The following is a 26,315-nucleotide window of genomic DNA, read 5'->3' as shown; positions in this document are numbered from 1 at the left end:
AGAAGCTAATGCCTCCAAACACAAACCTACATTTGTGAGCGCCTTACCTGGTATGGATACAGAGTGACTCCTCCATTAGTCCGGTTCTGGTGCTGATGGGCCTGCAGAGCTGCTGCACTCAGAACCGCTCCCCCACCGTTATTACTGGGACTGCTTATGCTGCTCACTGGTTGCTGCTGGGCACCGGCTTTCCCTGAGCTGGGGGAGCCATTCCTTCGGTCCACTCCCGCTCCCAAACCCAAGGAGCTGGGTTTGGATCCCAGTCTGTGTCCTGATTCTTGGAGCTGTTGAGTTGTGGGACCACAGCTGGATGTTTGCGCCCCTGAGGGACTCCCTTGACTGGGGGTGGATTGTCCATGGATCGGGCTTGGTGTCGGGGTCTGACTGGGGCTTGGAGAAGGAGACTGCGAAGATGAGTGAGGAGTGTATGGAGCAGTCACAGAAGAGGACGGGAGAACCGAAGGAGCCCATTCACGTGAAACTGGAACTCCTGGCGGTCCCGAGGCGCCTACTGGTCCTGAAGGTCCATGAGATCCGTATCGAGCTGGAGGCGAAGAAGTGGGAGACAGATCCCACTGATCCAGGGTGAGGACCATGCGCACAGCTTCCTGTTTGAGCTGAGTGAGGTGAGTGGCGCAGACATCGCAGCGACTGTCGCGCTCGTTCCACGCACGCCGAGAACTGTTGGGCACCTGAAGCTTGTCGTGGAGGAGGAGTGAGAAGGACGGATCCTGGAGGAGAGATGAAGACCAATGGGTTAGATTAAAGGTGACCTGTTATACTTCATCGAACAGGTTAGGACAGGTCTATTCAAAACATGGACAATGAGATTTTAGTCAGATCAGTTCTGTCTATTGTTTGATTTTTGAATGAGTTGTTTTAGGGCCAAATATGCTGCTTCTGGCCATGGCCCCCCCAAACTCAACTTTTACATTCACACTCAAAATGGATGCAAACAGATGCATACATCTTTGAAAAGCATTACTAGAGCCTCCTGCACAACCAACAAGAATGCAGCAAATTGCGTCTGAATAGTCAACAACAAAATACTTGTCTTTTCCAGCAGCCATTGTACAGCACATACAATGGTAAAACCAACTGACCAAACATACTGGAGCTCCATCTGGGTTACTAGGTGATGACCTGGATTTGACTGGGGTTGCTAAGTAACAGCACAGTGCCAGTTGAATGTCACTTAAAGCACTTTGAAATGCCTTGCTGCTGAAATGTGCTATACAAATAAAATTTGATTGATTGATTGACTTAACAATTGAGAAATTTATGAAATGACTCATTTTCTAGACACCAAAAAACATTAACTTGGTGCCAAAAACAAGTGGGTGTTTAAGTGCTTAGACTGTATTTAGAATAAGTGAGACCCAAATGGAAGCATAAAATGAAAATGAATGGTGTAATAATTGAATGGTTAATTATATAGAACTAACTATGGTGGTAATTACAAAAAGAAAAGTTAAAATGTTCTGTCAACATGATGAAGGTAATAAAAACTCTTGAAAGATTAATGTTAGAGGAAGAGAAATGCATTTTTACATGAATGCTTCTAAATGTGAAAATCTTTCACACTTAGACATTTTCTGCTTATTACCTTCATATATTTGATAAGAACTAAAATTTCAAAGACAAAGCAACCACTCATATTTAGAAAATACACAAATATGTGTAATAACTGTGGTTGTGGCAGATACTTTCATATTAAATAAACTCAAAAATGCATACCGAACATTTCTGTATTAAACGTTTTCTTTATGGCTGTTATGTAATATTTTAAATGTTGTTTTCATTGACTGCAAGTGGAAAATCATTATAATTAACAGAAATGAAGGCTTAAAAATATCAGTCTGTGCTTAATTAATTAATCTACCTACATAATGTATTACACTCAAAGAACTGAGTTAATGAAATAAATTCAAATTTCAATTATATTCTAATTTATTGATTAGATGTGTAACCTGAAGACATAAAGGCAACATTCAGACTCTGCAAAAACACACATTTTCTTCCATTAAAAGCCGTGTGATACAGAGGAAGTTCCCTAATGAAGGTGACATTTCTTCTTCTGCCATCCTCGAGCATGTTTAACCTTTTCATGAACAGGGCAGATTAAACAACGCTTGTTTTGTAATTGTTGGCTACGACAGTTAGATGAGTGGAACATGAAAAATAATTCTTAGACATTTTAGGATTTATGTTTTCATCTTCTATTCCTTTCATCAAAATCTAATGTACCTGCTGCTTCTGGTTCTGGTTCTGGTTCTGGTTCTGGTTCTGGTTCTGCTCTGCGTCCCCAGAACCAGAACCAAACATGGAGAAGCAGCATTCAGCTTCTGTGCACCACAAATCTGGAACAAACTTCCAGAAACATGCAAAAATCCTGAGTTCCTTTAAATGAAGGATAAAAACCCACCTGTTTGAGCTGCCTTCGATTAATAACAACTGGAACATTGAGTATTTCTTGATGGTGACTTTTATTATCGTATAAAGCACGTTAAATTGCCTCTTTGCTCAAATGTGTCACCAAAATAAACTGTACCTGACATATGAGGCAGTATAAGAAATGATGTGATGGCAGCTTAAAGAGCTCTGGAAAAGCCAGTTGGATTTATTTACCTTTGATTTTACCTTGCTATGGATTATAACACTGCTATCCTCTTTTAGAGAAACATAAGAGCACTGTATGGCTTTTAGTTCATGTTTATGGATTTAAAATGGGGAGAAGGGATTCAGTGTCGCTGCAGAGATGTTTGTTTGGTCCACTGGTGAGGATTTCCACTAACTAATGTTAGTTTGGAGTGAATTTGATGGCAATCTTAGTTACTTGATAAAAATAACTGATGCCACGTTATACAGGCTGTCCAAACTAAACATGACTCAATGGATAGAACTCAATGGATAGAAGAGATTAAAAAGTCCAGAAAGATTTTCAGACTGGATTTGAAAATTGAGATTTGGCAGTGGGTGAAAAATGAAAGTTCGTTTACTTGCGCACAACAAGCTATAGAAGTGAAGTTTGTGCTTTTGCAGAATTAATCTTAAAGCAAACGAGATTCAGAACCTGCACATATTTATTAACCTTTGCAGATCAAACTCTGATTGTTTGAGGCAAAATAATTATCCACAGTAAGTCTGAAAGTATGCATGTTGCATTTAAACACTGTTTATAAAGTCACAGTGTGACTGTGCAAGTAAAATGTCAAAAATACAACCTTTGTAGAAATATTATATAACTCTTTTTCCAAAGATTATAAGCTAAGCAGCTAAACATTGCACTGCAGCTTGACTTGCAGTTTTATGGAGGGGCTCTGTTGGTGGTAATTCTGTCTTGTAGCACCTCATTTATGTAAATAAATGTAATGCACCTTTAGTGAGCTCATGGATTTGCACTAAAGGAAGCAGTTGATAGTGGTAGTAAAGCGAGGGCTGAGCGTGCAGAATCTGTGTTTCCAGACTAATTGGAACCACTTGTCCAGAACAAAGCTGCTCTAAATCTCCTGCCGTCCCTTTTTGGGCTAAATCTCCAAGTTAACAAGCAAAAGCACAAACACGGATACGAATCACAGTCTGAACCTTTCTGATCTCAGTGAAAAAATATTTTTGTTGCAGTTTCCACAAAGCATTAAAAGCTTATCTGACAAAACTCACTGAGTAGAAACAGGTTTTTTATTTAAAAATAGGAATGCTGACTGTAAAGTATTATACAACTGTAGATGGGTTTACAGTGAGTCTGTTAAATCAATGTGTTCCTAAATCATCAAACTGTTTCCTGCAAAAGTATTCAAAGGTTTTTGCACCTTTTATGCTACGTCAAACAAAAGGAATTTTTTTACTATTTTTCTCCACTAAACTTCATTTTATTGAAGAAGCATATTCCCCAAACCCAAACAAATGTAATTTATTTCCATTCTTCATCTTGTTCACATTAAAACCTTTTCAAAGTGCCTGAATGAGCTGAGATCTCTGCGGTTCAGTCCAGGAGCGCAGGAAAGAATCTGCAGAGTGACATGTTAATCAAAGTGATGCGTTGGCTCTGTCCGTTTATTGACTTTTATTCAATACATGAGTTATAACCACACTGATCACATGTGTGTATATGTGCCACCAATTATTAAGCCTGTGATGGACGTTTCCCAGCAGAACAAAACAGGCAGATATGAAGACGCAAAGACAGATGACTGACAGAAACACACAGCAAAACCTTTAGAGAATTAGATGTGATTTATTAAGCCTCCGCTCGTCTGGAGATATTTTTCTGTTAGTTTGCGCCACTACTTGTTTATTTTCTACATCATCCAATCGGCTGAAAGAACAGCTTATAGTCTCTGAATGAATGAGTCTCTCTCACTAAAAGAAATCTGCTACTTTTTCTCTATCAATGTACCCAGTTGTCCATGTCTGAGTGCTTATGTGGATACAAAGCAACGCTTCATCTAATCGTAAAATACCCCTTCTTAATGTGAGAGCCGCCTCCTCGGCTATATAAACAAACCACACAACCACAAGATGCACACACACACACACGCACACAGCAGGACCCTCAGTGTGTGTGTGTGGGTGGGTGGTGTATAGAGATAAAGAGTACCTTGTAATATGTACAAGCCAGTCAAAACAGTAGTCTGGTATGAGGAAGACTGAGGTCAAACCTGGTGCTAGATGTACCAGATATCTTGATTTTTCTTTGGAAAAGTTTTCATTCAAGCATCTAAATATATTCCCATTAAAGTAAGAGTAGCAGCGTGTCACAGAGTTTCTATTTCCACATGATGTTTTGGACAGATTTTAGTTAAATTAATTGTGCAGCTCAGTGTGATGAACTGGATTTTATTCACAGGTATCAGAATATACTGTAGATGTGGCATTTTCTAAGTTTTTATTTGTAAAAAAAAAAATTACAAGGGGTTTAAAGGTGTGTGAATATTTATGCAAACGACTGTAAAAGAAAATAGAGCTGAAGCAGAGCTGGTTGCTGTACATTTAATCTCATTGGGGTCTTTGTGACCCCTCCGTGACCCTGAAGCATAGTCCATTAAACACATACTGGATTAAAGCCAATAAAGATAAAACTGAGAGGAAACCCTGTTTTTAGATGGAATCAAGCAGTTTAAATATAGAAATTGCTGGAAAGGTTTATTTAAACATTTATTTTTTATGAATATGAAGAAAAAATACATTCACTATGAAATATAATGCTACAGGAGTTGAAGTACGAAGCTATCAATACTCCCACTCCTTATCCACCTACATAATCTTACAGTTACTACATGTATAATCCCTACATATAACAACTAAACCAACACATTCTATGTCTTTTGATTCAGTTTCTATTTTTTTCTTTAGAGTAATACCTCTTTATTTTATTATAACCTCATGTTTCTGTGGATTAAAGTTTCCAAACATTTCCCTTATCCACACACTGCCAGAGGAGATCAGTCCAAGCACTCAGAAAACAATTGTACAATAGCAGATGGACAAAGTATTTTTTGTTTGTTTCGTCACATCTTTTAATGAGCTTATGGTTACATAACGATGTCTGGATGTTGCTGTCATAGTCTCTGCAGTCACATCTATCCATCTCTTCAAGCTTCACCAATGAGTTTATCAGTATTCTGTGAGTGACTCAATCAGTCTTAGCAGCGCTGCAGACTGGCGGGGTGTGTGTGGGTGTGTGTGTGTGTGTGATTCATTTCCTTCTGCAAGGGTAAACACAGCCTGAACAGCAAAGATGGAGTGACAAAAAAAGAGAAAGCAGCTTCCAAGCTGACTGAACAGTGACCTAACTGACTCTTGGTGTGTGTAGGGGTGTGTGTGTGTGCGTGCGTGCGTGCGTGCGTGCGTGCGTGCGTGTGTGTGTGGCGGCTGGAGAAGGACACAGACAGATGCTATTACTGAGATCTGATGGGAAAAGACAACTTGGTGCTATTTGCTCTCTCGTTTCTTTATGTGTGCATAGAAAGGACTGAAACGTGTGTAAATACACACTCACAGCCACATACCAAATAGAAAAGCTGCTTCTGATAACACACTCGTTTGTGTTTTTAACCTTTGGCTTCCACAGGATTTACCTCTGATAAATTCGACAGTAGTTTAAGGCATCGCATTTGAAACTGAAGAGGATAAAGCTGAACTGACAGCAGATTGGAAATCAGAAGCTACACGTTTATGCATAATTTTAGCGTTCATCTTGCGTCGCTTCATACTGATTACCTGCTTCTCATATTTCTGATTATTCATTTCTCCTCTCTTTCCTTCTGCAGCTACACCTTGACACAGACATGCAGAGGCATTTCCCAGCAGGTCTGGGATCAGGGAGATCATGCAGAAGAGATGCAGATGGTCTCCTGCACCTTCTCTGACCACATAATGAAAAACATACATACATGCTGGTGGTCTACTGTTACACACACACTGGCCTCATGATAAGGACTGACATGATCCTCTGTGATGCAGGCTGGTGTCTGTGCAAGAAGAGCAAGGTCAAAAACAAAATGGCCTCTCAAATCAATCACATGGATGGGCGAGGCACATGTATAAGGATTAACACAAAACTAACTCCACTCCCACAGAAAACACACAAAATACGGTATAACATAATTTATAATTATTTTATAAACTAAAATAAATTAAGTGAAAAATGACAGGATATTTCCTTGACTCTTAAAGACACAAATAACTTTCCAATACAATATGCCAAACAATGAACGTGGTAGATGGCTCTAGATCAGGGGTGTCCAAAGTGTGGCCCGGGGGCCATTTGTGGCCCTTGGATTGACTTTGTGTGGCCCTCAGCTGCAATTCAAAAATGATACAAATTTGACCTGTTATTACCAACATAATTTTCTTACACAGGAAAATGTGATGTACAAAACAAAATATTTGCCTTTTCATAGCCACTTTTTAACAAAAAAAGTAAAACCAAATTTATCAAGAGACTTTCACTGAAAAGCCAACTTTGCTGCAGCCAAATCAGCTTTTATTCTTTCTTAACGTGGTTAAATATAGCAAGAGTTTTAAAACAAAGTGACTGAAGTCCTGTTCTTATTACTGAAAATAAATTCATTCAATTGAGTGCAAAAGAAACTGATAATAAGACGTGTTAATACAGCAAACATGCCAATTAAAGTTGTAATATGTTTCTGCCAAAATATTTTGAGTAATCTCAAATTTTCTACAGAAAACAATGACATTTGATAGGGGAAATAAAATCAAATTTTTAGATTAATATCAGGAATTTTCTACAAAAATCTTGGAAATTTCTAAATTTCAAGTTTTGTTTTTCTAGAAAATTTGAAAAGAAATTACAAAATTTGAGTTTTTGGCAGAAGTTTAGTCTTTTTTCTATCTACTATGGCCCTAATACACCATTGTAGAAATCTATAATAAATAGCCAGCTACTTTATTTGCTTTGTTGGGTTTTTTTGGCCCACGACTATTTTTGGTTCTACAATTTTGGCCCACATGGCAAAAAGTTTGGACACTCCTGGTCTAGATGTTTGAAATTAAACATTTTAATTCACATCGAATGATTCAGTGTGTAATCAGGATGGTAATATTCTAGAAATATACATTTTAGTCACAAAAAAAAGAGAAGGTAATGAAAATGAAATGCTCAGCCTTAAGTTTTCCTCCACAACATGCAAAGTTTGAGAAGTTAAACTAAATGATTCAGATGATTAAAAACGTGATGTTAAAATTTCACTGAGTCCTTTAAAAACTGATAAAATATGAGCAAAAATAAAATTCAGTTACCTGAACATGATCAATTTGACTGAAGAGTGAATTAAGATTAAATTATTACGATCATAAATACAGCGACTAAAAGCCAAAGCTTCACCCATTTCTCTGCTTATGACAAAACGACTAGCTGTGTTTAAAATGCAGCTGAGAGAAAAAGGTTTGCATTTTTGCAAGTGTTTTAGTTTCCTTCTCCTTTTCCCTCTGTGATAAATAACTTTAGGGCCTTGCAGACTTCCCCTCTCTCAGCCTCATTTATTACCTGCAGCCTCTCCTGCTTTACGCCTCGTTTAATCAGTTTTAATTGGTCTCTCTTTCACATGATCCAACAGTGGATTTAAACTGGTCTGGACGTAAGTGTAACCTATTATTTATAAGTACACACATTTACACAAAGACACACAGGCACATTAATAACAAAGAAAATTAATTACACTGTTCATGTTGTTTTGTTGAAGCTGAGATAAAAAAAAAAGATTTAGATTGTAAAAATTACATGAATTGATCTTTTTTATTGCAGGCGTTGGGTGCAGCTTGTGCACACATCTGTATGTTGACACAACCCTGCACCTCCACATCCGTCTCGCTCTTTTACTGAAATCAATTTTTATCTTCAGTCAAGTGGGTTCAGCATTTATTTCTACACTGAGTTACAATGACGTACCGTTCATAAAACGTGGACATAAACAGGTTGAAATTCAATTAAATAAACAAATAAATCCTGAAAATGTTCCATCTTAAAATGGAATTACATGACTGAGTGTAAAGATTAATAAAACAATTTAGATCTAATTCAGGACTTTTATTAATTCTTGGATTATGACGATTAAATAATTAACTAGTTCACACCATAAGGTACAGTAAGTCAGCAGAGAGACTCAAAGTAAACAGAGGTTTTACTTTTACTACATTCCTACAGGTTTGCAGAAACTAAATAAACACAAAAGTACTTTCTTGTTAAGGGAAAAAGCTTTTTAAACCAAACTACCATCAACAGTATCTAATGACTGTCGAGGAATATTTTCAAGCTTGTTTTAGGTCTCGTCACAAGATCTCAGTTATAATTATCCAGACTTTGACTAGGCCACTCCAGAACCTTTTTTTCTAACCATTCATTGGTGGACTCACTGAAGTTTGATGGGTTTTCTGATAGTGTGGGTCCAGAAGCAGCAGCAAGTTGCAGGATATTGGTCCCGTCTGTCCATAAAATATTTTACCTAAACAGTCACGGATTATAATAACATTTTTGTTTGTTTGTTTGTTTTTTTGGTAAATGTGAGATGTGCGTTTTTGTTGTTTTTGCTCAGCAGTGGTTTTGCCGTGAAACTCTGAGATTCATTCATTTCTTTCCTGTGGTTAAATCATAAGTGCTGACCACAAATTGAGCAAAATGAAGTGTGCATTGTTTTTCATTTTATTTATTTAAAGAGACAATGCACATTAATTAACACCAGTAACTCACCATGTAACTTCAGGCAGACCTCCTGGTTTAGTCGTCAGACTGCTCATGGATTTGGTTGGAAAGGTTCACCGCTGCTCATGTTTTCTCCATTTGTGGAGAATAGTTCTTACTGTAGTTCACTGGAGGCCCATAAAAACTAAAACAGGGCTTCAGAAACATTTTAAGACTGATAAATATCAATTACTTTCCCATTTGTTCTTAAATTTCTAAGATTAGTGGTGTAATGATATGCTCTTTTTTGAGAAGCTTTAACCTACAGTCATATTCAGTTAATTAAAATATTCGTCCCAATGAGTGACGTTGGTCAGATTAAAAGTTACAAATAGCTATCTTTAATAGATATTAAACAGACTTTTTAATAAGACCACATTTCTGTTTTTAATTTTTTTTATTGGCCTGATGTCACTTTAAGAGACATAAAGTATTAAAATAATCAATCTTTGTCTATTTAATCTGTTTTACCTGGTGATTGATTTACTGAAATGAACTTTTCAAAAATATTCTAATTTATTGAATTAGTCTGTACTTCATGTTGTTAGACCGGTTCTATGTAACTATTTTCTTGAGTCTGGCAATAATTAGATGCTTGTGGGGGGTAGTGGGATGGAAATCAGCTTTTCAGAAAATGTAATAAATCAGTCATTTCATGATTTAATATGGTGGAAACTAATTTTTACAAATAGGATCAAGTTATTTTCCAAAAGCTTTTTACCCTAATCTGAATTCCAGTTTTGGAAGAAGTATTTTATATTTACTTAAATTATCTTTTATATCTGGTATTAATTAATTAATTTTTTTATATTTAAGTGTAGAAAATGAGAGCAAGACCAGAATAAATCTGCGAGGTGAGAATGTTTTTTCTTTTCACAGCGATGCAGGTCTCCTTTGACTCCAAATGTCTTTGAAAGCTTGTGTGCTTTCATGAGAAAGTCCATTTTAAGCACATATTTCAAACATTTTCTCTCCTCTGTTAGGATTGACAGATATGTTTACCTAGAGCTCTGAAAATTACCATAAATTAGCTTAGAAAGTGCTCATTGGTGTTTCAGCTAATGAAATGTCATTTCTCCTTCATGCACACATCAAGACATTTTCTGACCTCTGTATATGTGTGAGGTAGGTCATTAAACCCAGTCAAAGAGGGAACAAAACACTGTTTTGTGAGATTCGCCTAGTTTAGTATGAAAGTTTGACCATTTTTCAGCCATCTGCGATAAATGTCTCCTCCATATTAGCAGCCTGAGTTACGAATCTTGTTCCAGCTTGTTTAACTCTGTGCATATGAACCCCTGCTATAGTGTAAATGAGTCTGCTGGATGGTTTTTATTAGCCGCCTACATCAGCGCCCAGTGCTATAAATGCTATAAATAGTTCTTTAAATTACTGCCCAGTTTTTCTATGTGAAAGCTGCTTGCTGGTGCCTGTTTATAAATTAGCTGGCTGTTAATGGTTGTGCCTGGTTGTAAAAAGAAATGCTTATAAACTCTTTCTGACTTACTTCCAGCTCTCTTAAAAATACCTGCAGGGTAAATTAGACTTTAGGTTAGCTAAGCAGAACGTGAAAGCGATCTTTGCTATGTTAGCTAGCGGCCAGTTAGCTTGACTTAATAATGATTCCATTATTCACTTAAGTCACTTTATATTGTTTGTTTTATTGTTATTTTATGGATGGCATGAAGGTAAATACAGCCCATTGGTATCAATGCCAGATTATCGGTGAAGTTTTATTGCCTCCTGTTGCAAATTAAACTAGAAAACATAAGTAGGTCTGCATCATAACAGAAAATGTTACCTTTGCCACATTTAGTAGAAAAGAATGTATAGTTCTATGTATATATTCCTGTTAGACAGACAGCATTTAATCAGATTGTATTCCTAGTAGCAAGAAGTTCCAGGAGTGCAAACAGGTTTAAATTATATTTTTTTGCCAAAAAAAAAATCTGTTATTTTAATTGTCTAATAAGAACTAAACTAGATCCGAAAAATGTGATTTTATATGAGTCAATATAGGTTATTTTTATTTTACAGTAAATAAATAATTATGTATGCCCTAATCTTAACTTGTTTTAGCCTAAAAGAGTAAAATACAAAAATAATTCTTGTTATATATTTTCTACTGCTGGTAATTTAGACATTCATTATTTGGCAGGAAACATTTTCTTAAAAACTAAACTAAAAAATAAATCTAATTATGCATTTCTCAGGCACATATAGGGCCATTTTATAAAACAATTAAGTAATTGTGTAACTAAAAATGCTGTATATCAAACATAAAAGAAATTTGACTTTGCAACTTGATATTAGTCGCTGTCTCTTTAAGAAGCTCCTGCGTGTACACCTCATCACCATAATGCTGCCAAAGGATTTAAACACGCAGGAAAGAGTCAAGCAACACTCTAGGTATGTTTTTAATGTTGGAATAACATTATGACATGATATAAATCTCAAAAAGTCAATTTGAATAACATCCACCTTAGAGGAGGGTTGACAACCTTAAGGTGAACTTCCACTGAAATTACTGTTTTATGAACCAGGATAGTTTGTTGGAATAGTTTTTCCTCCTCCTACATTTCCTCTTCATGAAGCTCAATCAGGCATAAACCTTTCCTGAAATGCTCCAAGGAGTGGAAGAAAATCTCTTGGAGGGAGATTTAATGAGGGAGGATGCTAAAGATTTCCAAACATTATCAATTAACTTTACATTGAACGAAAAAATGTAATACACATGTAATGTAATGCTCAGTGTTTTATAGAGTTGGCACTGAGTTACAACAATAAAATCCTACAACCTCAGTCTAATTATTTAATTAAAGGAAGCACAAAGAGACTGAAAGCTGTTGAGTTAAAACTGGTTTTAATAGTTTCAGCTGTAATTAAATTATGATGATGTTTTTCTCGTAACTGGGAGTCAGGATTGGCGACGCTAATTTAATATCCTTCATTTCCACACTTTCTTGTACACTTTTGGGTGAAAGTCTGTGGCATTTCAACCATAGCATCTGGAAAACAATCTCATGTCTGATTTCACTGCTTTTAATTGATTTCTGGACTCGGCTGTTGCAGTGAGCAAAGATCTGTGTCCCATCAGCGCAGCAGCACAGGAACAGGACAAAGATTTAATTTACATAAACGGCTCCACTTTCATCCAACACAATGAAAACACAATCAAAAAACAGCCTGGTAGAGAGGAGGAGTGAAGTCATGTGGGGGAAAATGCCCTCAAATCAGACTTTAGTGGCAATAATACGTGTCACAGTTGAACCATGAGGAGTTATTTTAACTTTCACACACTTCTACATTAAATCCAGAAATATGTCTGTTATGTGAACACACTGACTATTGAGTCCCTTTGCTCTGTCACTGTCCTGTCCTCTGATTGCCCAGGGATGGGGTAACTTCTCCTCATATCTTATTGCTGAATAATTCCAGTTTGGTTTGCAACATAAAGTGATTCTGGCAAATGTTCAGCCATCGTTTAATTATTTTTTTTTTTTTTATCCTAACCTACTTTTTATTCATCTTTACACCATCTCCCAAAGCTTTTGCGTCTCTCAGTTTCTTCTGTCCTCTCTCCAGTGACTCCATTCCTGTTTCTCTCTCTGACAGAGATAAATTGCCTCTTGGTGTGGGTAATCCATCTTGCTGCGTCCCACCCCTCCTGCACTCTCACTCCCATGTTTTTCTCCTCTTTTTCCTTCAATCTATTCCTCCAAAAGTATCCTTCTATGCTAAAGTTAGTGAGACTCAGGGGAGGATGTGAAGGCCTGACACTTCACTGTTTAATACAAAACGGTAAAGAAATATTTATTTTATCATCTAGAATGTTAAATCTTTTAATGTTCTTGATTTATTTTCTCAACTTTTTTCTCCAACACTTTGTCTCGATTAAAAGAAACCAACAAGAAGAGAAAAAGGACAAAGAGAAAACGATTATAATCCAGGTGTGTCTCAAAATTGATACTTTTCATGTTTAGTGCATGAATAATAATTTGCGACAAAAAAAGGACGTTTACTTGCTTGCTTATCACAAATATCACAAAACTATATTCAAACATATTAATGGAAAGTTGAGTGGAAAGAAAAACTATGGTAGAAAAAAAGAGATAACCGCAGCCTTAAGATTGTGAAACGTAACCTGTTCAAGATTTTGTGGCAGAGTCACCAGAAGAGACTGGAGACTCACCGAACATCAATGTATCCACAACGCGACATGTAACTGTCACATTACTTGTGTTAAGTTGCTCCGGAAGCAGAAATGTTGCCAAAAACATTTTAAATGGGGAAAAAAGTATAAAGAATTATTATAATGCTACATTGATAGTGTAATTCATACAAAAACAGCTACGTGAGAATACTCTCAAGGCTGCAGTTAGTCTGCTGGTTGTATACCTTCTGCAATTTTTCCTTCCACTCAACTTTCCAGTAACATGCTTGAATACAGCTCTCTGCGAACAGACAGCTTCTTTAGCAGTGAGCTATTAAAAGCAAGACCATCAAGTAATCTGTCCCAATTTGGTCCAAATGAAAATGAGTTCGACACCCCTGGTGTAGGAGATGAGGATTACATGCTTCAAAGTGATCGGCATCCTCTTCATCAAAACAAGAAGTGAGGTCATATGTTTTGACAGGACAGCTTCCAACCTTTAGTGCCAAGATGCCCTGAAGCTTCCCTGGTCTGCATGTGGAAACCCGGCATTTTGGTGCGGCTTGCTCCTTTAATTTGTCTGAACTTTTTTCAGAAATCACTAAGTGCTAGCAGAGTGTTGGCTTGTTGGCTCGGTAATGATGAGCATCATCCAGTTTCAGATGGAGAGGCCATTATGTCAGACATTTTGTAATTATCACCACTGAGACGTTTGCATTGACTTCATTGTGCTTAGCTACTTTTACAGTGATCAAAGTGAAAATGATCACCTATTTTATCAAAAATACTGATTATAATCTTTTATTTTTCCTCTGGTGGCAGTTCGAGTTAAGCAAAAATACTTCAGTATGATTTGAAGTTGTGGATTAGATAACACTTCAGGAATGCTATTGCCAAATTTATGCCACCAGTAGGGCTAATAATTTTTTTAATTTGGATTGTTTTCAGCTCAAAAATACATTTTTAAATGTATATTTATTGATTTATTTGTTTTGTTTATTTTGCATTCAAATTCTACCACTGTTCTGCCATGTTAGTCTCATGGTGGATATTAGCGGCCATTTTGTTTGGTCCAGTTTTTGTAGTGTACTGGGGTTAACCCATACTTCTGTCTTCATTAACCATAGAATTTAAATAAACCAATGTAGTTGCTTTAAAAACACAAGAAACAGCAGAAAACCACCATAAAACAAAGGGAGACAGTAAAAACACACAGCAGACAATAAACTAAAAAAAAACCCAGAAACAGGAAAACACCAGAATATAAAAGCAGCAGAAGAAAATGTAAAAACAGTAGAAAAACAATAAACATTAGAAAATGCTATGAAACAAGCAGTTACACTAAAAGTAAATTAAAACTAATACTTTTTCATGGTATGCTACAATTAAAAGTCAAAGTTTCCCGGCAGTTTCTTGGGTTTATCATCACACAGTAGCTCTCATTCATAACTGGGAGCTCCGTGAAGGAAAGCCCAGTGCTCCACTGCTGGCCAGTGCTGCTGAGGTTAAAGAGCGCAGTTATTACTGTAAGTTACTGTTTGATGTTTATGTCTCACATGAGCATCAAACCAGCATTCAATGTCAAAACCACTCCAGGAAAAAAGACTCCATTATCAGCCACTTGACTTCAAGTCCAAGATCATAACATGGGATATTACGTCTTTAGTGTAAGAAAGAGAGGAATTTGTGATGTGAGACAGATTTAAGCATAAAAGCCCGACTCTCTAAGCACAGCCTGGTGTACAGCAGGAGATAAAAGTAAACAACAACAAATAAACAACAAATTTAAACTGTTTAAATTGGGCCCCTCAGGCTCCATCTGCTGAAAGTAATTGGAAAGTTTAATGGCTGGAGGCTATTCTCTGAGTCTGATTGAGGCACACGGTGGGAGCAAACAGCCAATTTAACTCTGGGTCTGTCTCTCTCTCTCTCACACACACACACACGCGCAAGCACACCTACACACACACACACACCTACACACACACAGACACACTTTTCGGTTTTTGAACAGCCTCTATGAATTATTACCTCCCCATTTCTTTTAACCTCTATCTTAAGCAGATCATTTCCCTATTTTTTTTTTTACTTTTAACTCCTAGTTTATTTCCACCCTCTCCTCTTTTATATGCTGGATTGAAGAATGATAGCAGAATTAAGGGAACCCGGGTCCGCCGAGATGGATAATGGGTATTAGAATAAGTGGATGATGCTCATGTCTTCTCAGTATGTGGTTGGAGACTGAAAAATTGAATATAGTCTAGTGGCAGACAAATTGGTTACTTTAGATTTGTTTGAAGAACCAGCACAATCACACAGGAGCTATTAAAAGTAAAAGAAAGTACCTGATACATAATTGCAGTAAAATTTGCCCCACAGTCAGGCTTGTAATGGCTGCCTAAATGTCATCGTTGTTCTAGTTTCACCTTCTACCCTTTGCAATGCTCTGACACAATAGACTCATAGTCCTCAAAGTATATACACACACTTCTCTGTTTTCATCCTATATTTAGCATTAGGCAGCTACCAATATAACTAAGCCTGGAATGTCCACACACACACGCAGACGCACACACACACACACACACTAGCTCAGTGGAGCAGTCTGAGACAGGAACATCATTACAGTACTTGTAAACAAATGGACCACAGAAAAGGTAGAGCCTGGGCCATGGCTTTTTCCCAAAAAGGAAAGAATTGGCATACACTGACCCCCCAAACACACATACCTTGTATTTGTTTTCCTTGCATAACCCTTTATCTACACGATTTCCATTAATATCGACTTTAATGTTTTTCATTGGTGATACTGTTGTCTTTAAATAGCATGAAGAAATAAGTGACTTCCTACGGGATTGTAGATCTTGTTCATACAAAAATACTACTAACCTTTAAAAATGTAAACATTTTAAACATGTTTTTGTTATATATAAATTATCTAAACCTGAACGCCATTTAACTGCATTTGCGTCACATTCATCAGCCCCAGAAATGTCAGTGTGTCATCTCTAACACATCCAGAGGCACAGTGGTGAGAGTTAGTGAGCTTATACACCATAAATAAACTGGCTAGCCATTCCAAACACTCCACTGCTGCACTGCTAGTATGAATGCCTGCCAACACACCAATATCTTCCTTATAGGAATGTTTAAATTTAGCTAATGTAGAAATTAGAAAGCTGTGAAATTGTCCTGGTTAACCATAACTTTTTTTTTAAAGGTTTTATTGGCTCTAGTGGCCTTCATTTGACAGTCAATCGACAGGAAAGTGGGCAACGAGAGAAGGGGAAGACGCGCGACAAAGGTCGCCAGGCTGGAAATCGAACCCGCGACAGCCACGCCGAGGACCAAGGCCTCCACACGTGGGCCGCGCCCAACCCCCGCACCACCACAGCACACCCTAACCATAACTTTAAATATTTATACATTTTTTAAATTAAATGTAAATGATGGCTGTTATTTGATTGAATGATGGTATGTTTTAAAACCAAATTCACTCATTAATATCTTGCTGATTTTTTTAAAAACTTAGAGTAAAAAAAAAACTCTTAGCTTGAGTTCTCACTTAACTAAGGAAGATATAATTAAAATAGTCCAACAACAAATTAAAAAGCCCAGAAAATTAAAGGTATTTTTATGCTTAAAAAAAAAAAGAACCATAACATACAAAATGTTTGTGTCCATCTTTGTTGTTTTCTCCTTTTTGTAGGTTTGGGAAAAAACATAGTAATTTTAAAACTGTCTGTTTATATTAAAGATTTTAGAAAAGGGTGAGAAAACAAATTTAAAACGCAGACGTCTCAGGAGTACCATTATTTTTCCACAAAAAGTACCTGCAAATTTATACCTGAAAAACACTTCTTCCTGTGGCGCATGTCTATTTATTTTTGATTGGAAAAAGCAACCGATACTTCATTTTCATGTTGGGGTGACAGAGACATTTTACCCATTATCTAAAACACAGACTGAAGACAGGAAAAAACATTTTCACTCCATTTTTCATCATCACATTGTCATCCAACAAGACAACAAAAAAAATAGATTTTTACCTTGAAAGGTACATTGATAATCATATATTATGATTTTAGTCTCCTCTTGCCACAATTTCTCAAAGAAACTGAAAGAAATCAACCCTGAGAAAACCTAGAAACAGAGAAGTTTATTGATGTAAAGTTAACTCTCTATATATACACACACACAGTGTTACCTGACACCTCAGCCTGTCATAAGATTTTCCAAGAGGGAGATGCTGAAGATAGATGTGCAATGTGTGTTGATGCGATATCCTGCGATGGTCTGCGTGCATGTGAGTGTTTGTGCATAGGTGTGATGTGTTGGCATGAGTGAATGTTCATGGTTCTGTGTGATTTATCAGCTTCTGACAGGAGGCTGACTAATGTTAGAAGTGTTGTTAGCAGGTCTTCAAATAAACTGTTGAGCAAGCGAGACTTCACAGCCTCATGGAGGGCTGGATCTGGCACCTGCTGCTGTTGGAAGCCAATGTTTTAAATCTCCATGTTTCTAAAAGTGTGGAGAAAAAATAGTGACTTAACCAAGCTGCTAATTATAATTATCAACACTTTCCATGAAGTGCATGAAGTTGTTTTGGGTGCTTAACTTTCTTATTCATAACTATCACTTGACAGGTTAACAAATAGACAAAAACAGTATCGCATATATATGTAATGATACATAAAGGTATTTACTCAGACTTTCCCAAGTGAGTAATAGGCTTGTTATTAAATTAATGTAATCTCTACCAGTCAAATGTGAGATGCTGTGTACACAAAAGCTGATTAGTTTTAATAAAACATATGTTTAAGGCCCTTTTTTTACACCTTAATAATGACAGTAATGTAAAAATGAGACTGAGACATCACTACATTGCTGTCAGTATGACTACACAGATTTCCTAAGATATTTGCACAAAGAAAATTTAAATATATTCATTCAACATCATAATGATTACAGATTCAAATAATAAGAAATTCAAATTTTGTTTTGGAAACGTATGAGAATCCTCCTGAATGTGCATACATTACTATTATAAATGATTTTACAGGTATAACATTTCAAATACAATTTCATTTACGCAGTAGTAGAGGAAATTTGCAACACTTCCATTCATTTTTATTTAAAGCGTTGGATTTTAATGCGTTAAACTGCTGTATTTCTGCACATTATCCAACCTATACTTGTGCCTACTTCACTCCTACTGAACAACATTTTATACTTTTCTCAGTTGCGTGGGTAAAAGAGAGATAGTTGCCATGGCAGCAGTGGACATTGTGCAGCAGCTGTTGAGACTTTAACCATGATCCAGTAATGTGCAAATGTTCTCTGTGATGCCATGTGCATGTGTCTTTGTGCATTCGTTTGTGTGTTTTCAGACTATCCTCAGGATACTTTAGTCTGCATGTTGGTATCCGTTCAAGCTGTTGCGTGTCAGTGTGTCTGTTTGGGTACGAGCGCCCATGCATGTGATCTGCCCGTTGTGGCAATATGCTGCCAGTGTGTCACAGAGGAGAGTCTGCTTGCATTTTGTCTTGCAGCCTATGAATGTGTGGTGTTTTTGTATATTTTATGTTTTTGGGATTTGATAAGTGAGATTTTGTGCAGTTTATTTAATGTTAGTGTCTGAAAACCTCAACATTTCAGTAAGAGAGAGAAGAAATATGAAAGACCCAGGTGACAATCTGGATCACCTTAGCAGATATTTAATCAAAAGTTTGAGTTAATCTTTAATTTTTACATTTTCATATTTTAAATATGACATCACTACTTTATTTGTAGTGAAGTAGGTGTCTTAAAGTCTTTTATTTTGTCGACTGTATTTAAAATTAGCCTCTGACTGAGATTCAAATCTCCAAACGTTGGCGGTGTGTTTCTTTGTTTACTTACTATTATACTTTGAAAATGCCTTTTTTAATCTCCAGTAATCTTGCTTTGCAGCTTTTCAGTCAGTCATAGAAAATTTAGCTGCTTATTACGAATATAAATTGTTCCAATTAATGTAATTGGCGTTCTGAAGTAGATTATTCAGTAATTTGTAGGTTACTGAATAGGTTTTTAGATTTTTTGTTTTTGATTTGTTTTATTCAAGAGCAATATTTGTGTTTTTACCATATTGCAATACATGTTTAAATGCTTTTTAACATCACTTTTATTATGGTGGAATAAATTACCTGAAAATATGATCAACTTTTCAATCAATCTATCAAATTTTATTTGTACCTTCCAGCGACAAGGCATTTCTAGGTGATTTATATTATAAAAACACAAAAATGCAAAGTCATAGAACACACAGTCAACAACTGAAACATTACATTTTGCCATTGTTACACATCAAATGGTTGATCAATTGATTATGTTTCAATAGCAACTCTAACCAAGTGGGTTTTAGTCGAGATTTAAAGGAACTCAGTGTTTCGGCTGTTTTTGCAGTTTTCAGGTAGTTTGTTCCAGATTTGTGGTGCATAGAAGCTGAATGCTGCTTCTCCATGTTTGGTTCTGGTTCTGCGGACACAGAGCAGACCAGAGCCAGAAGACCTGAGAGGTTCTGGAAGGTTGCTATGACAACAGCAGATCTTCAATGTATTGTGGTGCTAAGCCGTTCAGTGATTTATAAACTGACAACAGTATTTTAAAGTCTATTCTCTGAGATACAGGGAGCCAGTGTAGGGACTTTAGAACTGAGTTTATGTGCTCTATCTTACTGGTTTTAGTCAGGACTCCAGCAGCAGCGTTCTGGATCAGCTGCAGCTGGAGGCTTGACCTTTTAGGCAGACCTGTGAGGACACTGTTGCAGTAATCGATGCAGTAATCAATGCAACTAAAGATAAACGCCTGGATGAGTTTCTCTAGATCACGCTGAAACATTAGTCCTCCATGTTGCCCATTTGGACTTCATAGGGACTATAACAATGTTCATAGTCATGGTAATTTTTCACAGTTTGATAAATTTACATCACCAGATACACACAAACTGTCAGGTTTTGCTTTTCATTTGTTCACTGAAAATTGTTCAACTTTTACAGCAGTAGCTGAATTAAGCTGCAGTTTGATAGAGATGGTGGCGAACAAGTCATAGATAATGCTGAACTGGTGTGAACTGGTGTGAACTGGTGTATGCCCTTTGGTAGGTTGGCTGTATATTGACATGAGGCTTGAGAGAAGCTCAAAAATTCAGCCTGCATCAGCATCTCCCCCTCCCTCTATCCATCCTCACCGTCTTACTGTTATTGATGAGGCTACCTCTTTATATGGTAATGTCTTTCACACCTGAAAGGCACAAGGAGGCCATGATTGTTTTCTCTTTCTTACTCACACACACAGAGAGGGAGAGCTGCACAAACTATACAACCCAGGAAACACACTAAAATGGGCTATCATCTCCATGAATACCATATATTTTCACCCTCTTTCCCTTCTCACAGTCACACACACACTTACCACACACCCACAGACGGCTATGAGGAGCCCATTAACACTGACAGAGATATGTATGCAGCTCGCATCTGTTACATGTCGCTGCAGAGGCAGCACCAGCTGCCGTGGTTACCAGAGGCCTTAGTATTATGGGATTTGGTTATTACAGGACAGCCATCTACCCTTGTGCAGTTAAATATTCCTCTGAGTGATGATATTTCAAGGCTTAATCTGATAAATACACAAATTATAGGTTAATTACTTGTAACATCTGACAATAATCCAGTGGCTGAGATTATCTTTACTGATTAGAGCGGGTGTAAAATCTTAATTTGTTGTCTGGAAAAGCTAAGAGAGTTTATGACACGCTTTTTGATTAATTATTGCAAACATTACAACGTACACACTGAAGTACAGCAGTATAATATTCAATGCAATAAGCATGTTTACTAAAAACACTTCTAAGTGTTTATATTTTTATCGATATACACAAAACATTGCCTTATTTTTGCAAGAGTTAGGATTTCATGTTGCTTTTATGTATTTAAGTAAATATTATATACTTTTATTCAAATTGTTTTCTATATATATTTTAATAGCCGTGGTATTTTTAGTCATTGTCATCATATTGTAGGAATGTCACACTGTTCATGCCAACCACCCACACAACCTGGTGAATGGACTCGTTTTCAGATTTAGCTCAGTTTCTTTAATAAGCCTCCCCAGCACAAACATGAACACTGGTTTTACAACACTGGTGTAAAACGGTTTACAAAAGAACAAAATGTCAATGAGGATATCTGCAGATTATGACCCACAGAGCCAAATCGTGTCTTTATGAACAGATTTAAAAGCTTCATTTGGTTTGAATAATTTATTTACTGTTTTTCTAAGAAAGAATAGTAGATTATGTTAAAAAAAAGAACCTCTGTCAAAAACGTTGGTTTATTAAGAAGGGAAAGCAGAAAATTATACATCCAGAACAATCCTGTAGCATAATTCTGGATGTCAAGTTTGCCATTTCTCCCTGGAGTCGTTTCTTTGACCTTAGCTTTAGGGACAGGCATTCAAACCAAAAACTTATCCGAGGCAGAAACTGCTGACAAGTGTTTAATGTACCATCTAATGCAGGCAGACACATTAGTGGGTTTGCTAATATAAACATTTTAAGTGCGTGTGTAATATGTATATCCAGAGGAAACTCCCACAGCGGAGCGAGCGCTGTTCTTCAAATGACAAACTCAAACAGACACAAAGAAACACGCAGATGAAAGCAATCTCACTAAATCAAGTTTCCTGGAGGAGGTCCTCCCAGGGGAATAAAGCTACAAACATGTCCTTCTTTGGCTTTATTTCCACGTCTGATCTACAGTTGTATATGTTTCACTTTCTAAACATGGATGGCTTTGACTTTCAGCTGATCAGAAACAGACTCTTAAAGCCGACGAACATCAAGTGACCCACTTTCCTGAAGTGACCTGGACCAACCAAAAACAGATCATCTTCCATCCACTTATGATTTGGGTGTGGATTCGGCTGATAAATACACAGCTACACACAGCAGGAGAGCAGGGACGAATGCCTCAAGTGAGTGCAGATGTTTTGCCACATGTGCTTTTGAGTCATTTGCTTTTCCTGTGTCTAAACCTGAAACACATTCTGCTCGTTCTGACTCTGCAGGCCACCATTTTGCTTTGCATTAATATAACCTGCCTCCAGATAAATTACCTGCATGCTACACACACTCCTTTATCCAGCTGCCTGTAAAACAGCGCTAGTTAAACGAACAAACCAACCTGAGAGGAGTCTGACTTTAATTTAAGGTAAGTAATTAAGTCGGACTAAAAGGAAAAACACAGAGCGGCTCTTTCATGTCTGCTGTCAATACTCCTTTTGCCAATTGTCTGTGGCTTAATCTGGAAACTGTCACGTCTATTTTAAACCACAAGCCATTCTCTGCAATGACTAAATGCAATAATGAGGTGCAATCTATTAAATTCACAAATAGATGAATCACCTTGATTGGAATAACTACTATTCACTCGTTGGCCAGATTATTAGGTACACCATACTACTACAGGAATGGATCCATATTCGCCTTCACAATGGCCAAGTTTTTATGACACAGATTCAACAAGATGTTGGAAACATTAATCAGAGAGTTGTTGTTTTTAAGCAATGCTCAGTTGTTACAAAAGACTCAAAGTATGTCAAGTAAATATGTCTCACACCATTATGCCACCAACACAATCCTGGACTGTTTGACACCAGGCAGGATGGAGCAAATTAAAGGCTGATGCTAACATCTAAATTGAGGCTCAACCCTTTGTCAAATTTGAACTGCCAGGTATGAATTGTATGGGTTAGGAGTGGTACTTGGTTGCTCTTCTTCTCCTTCTTCTCCTTTATCTGCTTCAGGGTTCAACGTGCTGCATGTTCAGGAATGGTTTTCTCTGTAATGAGTTGTTATTGGAGCTCCTGTCACCTTTCTATCACCTTTAACCAGGTTACCCATTCACCTTTGACATCAACGAAGCATTCTTGTTCAAACTTTCCCTTTTTGGGGATCATTCTTCACTATCGTTAGAAATGTGCAGGAAACAACTTAGTTGACCAGTTTCTGAAAAACTCATGAACTAAGGGTGTTTTCACACCTGATAGTCGGTAGACTCAGTTTGACTGGGAACCAAAATTGAAACATTTGTTACATTTTTAGCTGGTGCGGTAAACTTTCTCACTGCACTGTCAAACAGTTCAAACCCTTTGAAAACCTGTGCCTCCATCGGATAATGTGTGGTGGCTCTGCACAAAGAACTACTGCAGAAAGCAACACGAAAACCTCAGAAGAAGACATGAGCGCAACTTTCTTTTTTTGCAAAATGTAAGCAAGAAGGTAGCAGCGTCAGACCACGAGCCATTTCTCCTGCAGCCTTAGACTCTCGTTTGTTTTGATTGTATTTCACCCAGAATGCCCTGCACTCTAGTTTGCTTTCTGCTTTAGGAGCGGTCTCCAAACCAAGACCTAGGATTCTTTGACCTTCATCAGAATTTTATTGTGCCTTCACACTTTCTCAAACAAACCCAACCTTCTAGACAAAAGAACTAGTTTGATTAAAGCGGACTAAACAGGTCTGGTGTGAATGCTCACTAAAATCCTCTAGCTTAGATACTCTCAGATTGAATTTAACATGTCATTCTTATTACCACTCACAGTGTTATGTCAGCTTTCTGGCATGTGATTGGCTGAATTACAATTGATAACAAGCAACTAAACAGATGTACCTGTTAAAAAAGCCTGGTGAGTTTATATTCACACATTCTGCAGGTGATCTGTACTGGCATATTTGGGCAAAAGGCTAATTCTGTCTTGGGCTCTTCCCCTTTTTTTGTACACAAACTGACACAGGCTTACTAAACTGCAGACATGCAAGCAGTGCAATATTCAAAAGGTACGAGCTGTGAAGGTCATCATTAACATAATGTGTGTGTGGAGATGTTTCCTTCGTGTGGTGAGGACTAATGTGTTTACACAGCCACTCTGTGGGAAGTTTGTGTGTTTTCTGGGGGGACCAAAAGCAGGTCACAGCTGCATAAATTGTTCAATTTGAAGGTACAGACTTGGTTTAAGATCAGGGTTAGACTGTTTGTGGGGGTGTGTGAGCGTGGGTGGGCGTGGGTGTGTGCGTGTGACCTGTCATATATTCATATTCATGAGACAAACTGAGGTTTGTGTGGTTTGTAAAAGTTGATGAATGTGTTAGTATTCCTGTTATGTGTGTGTATGATGGGGGTCACACATGCTCTTCTGTCCCAAGGGAATAACACCAGGTCTCATTCTGACAGTACACCCCTGCAGGAAACACACACACCCACACAAACACACGCACACACACAGAGAGAATTGCTTTTCCAGCACATTTGCTGAAGGTGAAGGATTATTGGGTCACATTGCTTCATCAAGGACATGAGTTCAGTTTTTCTTTGACACAGAACATCTGCACAGGTCAGTTTACTCACGTCTGGGTTAAACAAAAGAAAGGCCAGCCGGGAAACTTTACCTGGCTAAAATAACTGAAGTGTTAAGGTATTCAGTAATGACCCACAGGAATTTGAAAGCAAGCAGAACAACTCCTGCTTCTGCCTTGAAGCTCTGCAAACAGCAGAAAAGAGAAGGGCAACACATAGAAGTTAAGAGAATCATTAGAATCAGAAAATGTTAACTGCTTCATGTGTTGCTTAGAAGAGGAAAGTTAGCATGTCAGGCAAGAGAAAACATGTAAATGAGGTCTGGGAGTGAACTCTGCCTTTCTGTGTAAAACCAGTTCTGCTAACCATAAAAGATCTAGTTGACAGTGCTGCTGAAGGATTTTACTGATGCTTGTTCAAACCAAAACAAATAAAACTAAAAAGGATTCTGTTTGCGCATCAAAGCTTTCCAAATAGTCGTCAGGTGTGTTTATGCATGGTTCAAAAAAAACCACATCACAGGAGGAAATCAAAGAGCAACAGTAGGAGGTTTATTAGAGCTTGAATGACAGGTACATGGGTTGAGTCATATTTACCTTGGTGTGGTCTGATTTGATAGAGAACCATAAAAACGCATACTGCATAAAATTAGAAATTATGTATTTGTATCCCTTTTTACATCCCATATTTTCATATTTTGTGGTGTCAGATGTATTTTATTGAAATTTTATGTAATAGAGAACTGCAAAGTAGTGCATAATCATGAATTTTTGACCATTTAATTAAAAATATTAAAATTGTGTATTACTTTTCTCCCATAATTATTCAGTACGTTGCTAAAAATATTGCAGTGTTTATAAAGTGACTAAATGAAAACAATTCTTTAAAAGTTTCTCAAAAGCAGTACCTACAGCAGCTGTGATGCAGCATTTTGACTTTGTGTTCTTCTTCCACTGCAATAAATTTTACCACAAAGAAGGCTGTAATCAGTAAGACCTGAACCCAAACTCCCAAATTGCTCTTAATTAATAGCCTTCTAACCATCGGCAAACCTCAACTCTTTGAAAAAATGTCAAACAGTTAAACCCTTGAATTAAAAGAACTTGAAACTCCAGCACAAACATATAGGCTGAACAATAACTCTAGCAGTTCAAATGTAGTGCTTAGGCTCACTTTGTGCTCTTTATTAGTGCAGTTCTGCATATTGGTGTTTGTTACCAATTAACCCAAGGCCAATGTGTGGGCAATAGCTTAAAGTTATTCAGCTGCAACAGAGGAAAATAAAATTCATGGCAAACTAGAGTCGGAATAAATTGGGCATTTAAATGCTCTCCTAGGAGAAGGTAATTTGTGTTTTTTTGTAGCTCAAGTAAAAAATCTCTGCATGAACAACAATTGTTTGCTTTTTACATTCTTTTTTTTCATTTATATTTTAACTATTTGCCTCAAGTGAACCCAAACATCAAAATAATCACAAAAGCTCTGTTTCAGAGCATGGTTTAAAAGAAATACATACAATTATTATATACAAATGAACTTTTATGACTGTTTTAAGAAGCAACACTGGGA

The 26,315-nt window shown here is 37.2% G+C and overlaps 1 protein-coding gene across 3 annotated transcripts in view; it reads right to left on the bottom strand.

The window, feature by feature from the left end:
• The window catches only part of kif26b (kinesin family member 26B), a 100,770-nt gene that overhangs the window by 69,344 nt on the left and 5,111 nt on the right, over nt 1-26,315 (bottom strand). For all 3 annotated transcript variants that reach the window (XM_014473086.2, XM_023331876.1, XM_023331875.1), the window contains exon 3: nt 48-731. In XM_014473086.2, the coding sequence (XP_014328572.1) occupies nt 48-731 (684 nt within the window). The remainder of the gene's footprint in view (nt 1-47; nt 732-26,315) is intronic.

The sequence above is a fragment of the Xiphophorus maculatus genome, chromosome 4 (assembly GCF_002775205.1).
Source record: "Xiphophorus maculatus strain JP 163 A chromosome 4, X_maculatus-5.0-male, whole genome shotgun sequence".
NCBI classification, from domain to species: Eukaryota; Metazoa; Chordata; class Actinopteri; order Cyprinodontiformes; family Poeciliidae; genus Xiphophorus; species Xiphophorus maculatus.
The sequence above is the reverse complement of the archived record's forward strand: the minus strand, read 5'-3'. Positions and strand labels throughout refer to the sequence as shown.